This window comes from Apis dorsata, unplaced genomic scaffold (assembly GCF_000469605.1).
Source record: "Apis dorsata unplaced genomic scaffold, Apis dorsata 1.3 scaffold_72, whole genome shotgun sequence".
Classification (NCBI taxonomy): domain Eukaryota; kingdom Metazoa; phylum Arthropoda; class Insecta; order Hymenoptera; family Apidae; genus Apis; species Apis dorsata.
Window position 1 is genome coordinate 155,867 of NW_006263370.1, and position 2,674 is coordinate 158,540.

The following is a 2,674-nucleotide window of genomic DNA, read 5'->3' on the forward strand; positions in this document are numbered from 1 at the left end:
AATCGTCGTTGCATTACGTAGCTATTATGTTAAATGGAAAGAGGATGGAAAAATGAGATAAATGGTAGATAAGATTTAACTAGGGAATTTTATTGTGATGATGATAAATTTCTAGATTTTTCTGCTAAATTTTGTTTACTTCGTAATTTTTTTCTAATTTTGTTAGAAATTGTTAGAAAGATTTTATGAAGGATCTTACGTAATAATGTTATTTTCATTGTATCTATTTTTCAACAATTTTTCATATTCGTTAATGATAATAATATGTAATTTTGTTTACAAAGAATATCACGGAGTTCTCCCATACGAGTATAATATTGTATCATTATAAATTTTCTATGATAAATGCAAATAATTGTAGCGATAATTGCACGTTATTCTAAATATCTTATATCTTTACAGATCCGACGAGGATGATCCCAGTGGGTGTAAATATAGAAGGTTGGAGAACGAGAATGTACAGGACAAAGAAAGATTTGCGAGGTGAGTGTCAGGCTCGACTTGCATGCTCTTCGTCTTACGATAATAAATGAGAGGAGTCGGTGAATGGGTTAAACATTTCTTTCTTTCTTTCTTTTTTTCTATCGGAAAATAATGCGTTCTATTCCTAGAAGATTCTGAAGATTGGGAATAAATATTTAATATCGGGGAAATTGTTCGCTTTCGGTTCAGAAATCTGGTTATTGGCAGAAGAATTGTTCATTGTACGATTTTAAATAATCAGAAAAGTGATCAGATATTATTGGAAAAGAATATTAAATTATAGAGGGAAAAAGGAAATTGATATATACCGCGCGTTAAAAATGAAATAAAATTATTTTTACACGTGTTGGAATATTTTGATTGTTATTATCATTTTCCAACTTTTCTTCTAAAGAAGAAACATTATTATGGAATAATTGACGGTAAGATTTAATTTACCCGCCTTTTTCTCTCTTAAATCAATTGTCATAAATCAACGAGCGACGATACCAAATTGCCGGGATGATAATATTTTTTTAATCGTAAAAAAAATTAATGAAACGTATACGTCAATAATAGTGTAAAAATTAGCATCTAAATTATGCATATAAGATGGGAAACTGTGATAGAAGATTTATGTTGATTAGACATTCTTTTTTATTACCTTCGATGATAATGCATTCAAGAAATCTTAGATCTCTTTTCTTTTTTGCATCTTTTGTATCATAGATTCCTAATCTGTAGATAACAATATCTAAAATGTTCTTAACGCTGTGGAAAATTTTTAACGCTTTTATCAAATACTTTGTCCCGTTACAGATCTCTTTGTTAATATCTCTTTTCCATTTTTCGAAGAGATTAAAAGAACATTTATCTTCGTCTTATTACGCATAGAATAGAAGATAAGACACAATTTTTTAATCGCTTACATTTAAAACCCTTAACAAACTCACTTCTATTATTCACCGACCAATAAGAAAGCAATATAAAAATTCGAACGAATGAAATCAACTTGCGTAGAAAATACAGAATCGTTTGAATGTAATTGATTAGCATACGATTCTTTGGAAAGATGAAAACAACGCTCGAGTGATCGAAAACTGCTTGTCCTCCTCTATGTTCGACAACAAATTTAACTCGGGTTTGACGAATGTGAAAGAAAGAGAGAGCAAGGAGAGGCTTGCTCCCCCCTCCCCGATACCCGATGCGGAGGACGTGATTGTTAATTCGTCTCACGAAATCGTGGGCCAATATGTTCCACCGGTACACCCTGTACATGGCCGGCCAAGTACGAAGATACATACATACCTACATGATACCCGCCAATGTGAGTCGATAGCGGAATGGGAAGCCCTCCAGGCTGCTCCAGCGTGGGAACACGGGGCCCACTTATACGCGCGCAACTCTCGCGCAAGTCCCATCCGCGGCGAAGACACCGCCGAGCTATCCCGATCGCGGCGACGCGATGCGCCGTCATTGACACGATATAACTTCGAAATAACCGAGCATGGACGTATTAATGTTTCCTTCGAGCGATTAAATAGTTTTCGAACGAATAAATTTCGGGTCCGATGAAATTTTCTAGATGACGATGTGAGTCGATATATACATATATATGGTAAGATATTTGGAATTGGAATAGGAAATTTTATAGAAGAAAATTAGGTTTTAATTCTTATGGAATTTTTCTTCGAAATAACCGAGCATGGATTAATGTTTCCTTCGAGCGATTAAATAGTTTTCGAACGAATAAATTTCGGGTCCGATGAAATTTTCTAGATGACGATGTGAGTCGATATATACATATATATAGTAAGATATTTGGAATTGGAATAGGAAATTTTATAGAAGAAAATTAGGTTTGAATTCTTATGGAATTTTTCTTCGAAATAACCAAGCATGGATGTATTAATGTTTCATTCGAGCGATTAAATAGTTTTCGAACGAATAAATTTCGGGTCCGATGAAATTTTCTAGATGACGATGTGAGTCGATATATACATATATATAGTAAGATATTTGGAATTGGAATAGGAAATTTTATAAAAGAAAATTAGATTTGAATTCTCATGGAATTTTTCTTCGATATATATATATGGTGAGATATATTTGGAATTGGAATAGGAAATTTTATAAAAGAAAATTAGATTTGAATTCTCATGGAATTTTTCTTCGATATATATATATGGTGAGATATATTTGGAATTGGAAT

At 32.7% G+C, this 2,674-nt stretch overlaps 1 protein-coding gene across 7 annotated transcripts in view; it reads left to right on the plus strand.

Annotated features, from left to right (window-relative positions):
* LOC102674473 (aryl hydrocarbon receptor nuclear translocator homolog) overlaps positions 1 to 2,674 on the plus strand; it is a 46,842-nt gene that overhangs the window by 23,794 nt on the left and 20,374 nt on the right. For all 7 annotated transcript variants that reach the window (XM_006610241.2, XM_006610243.2, XM_006610242.2 and 4 more), the window contains one exon: positions 403 to 483. In XM_006610241.2, the coding sequence (XP_006610304.1) occupies positions 403 to 483 (81 nt within the window). The remainder of the gene's footprint in view (positions 1 to 402; positions 484 to 2,674) is intronic.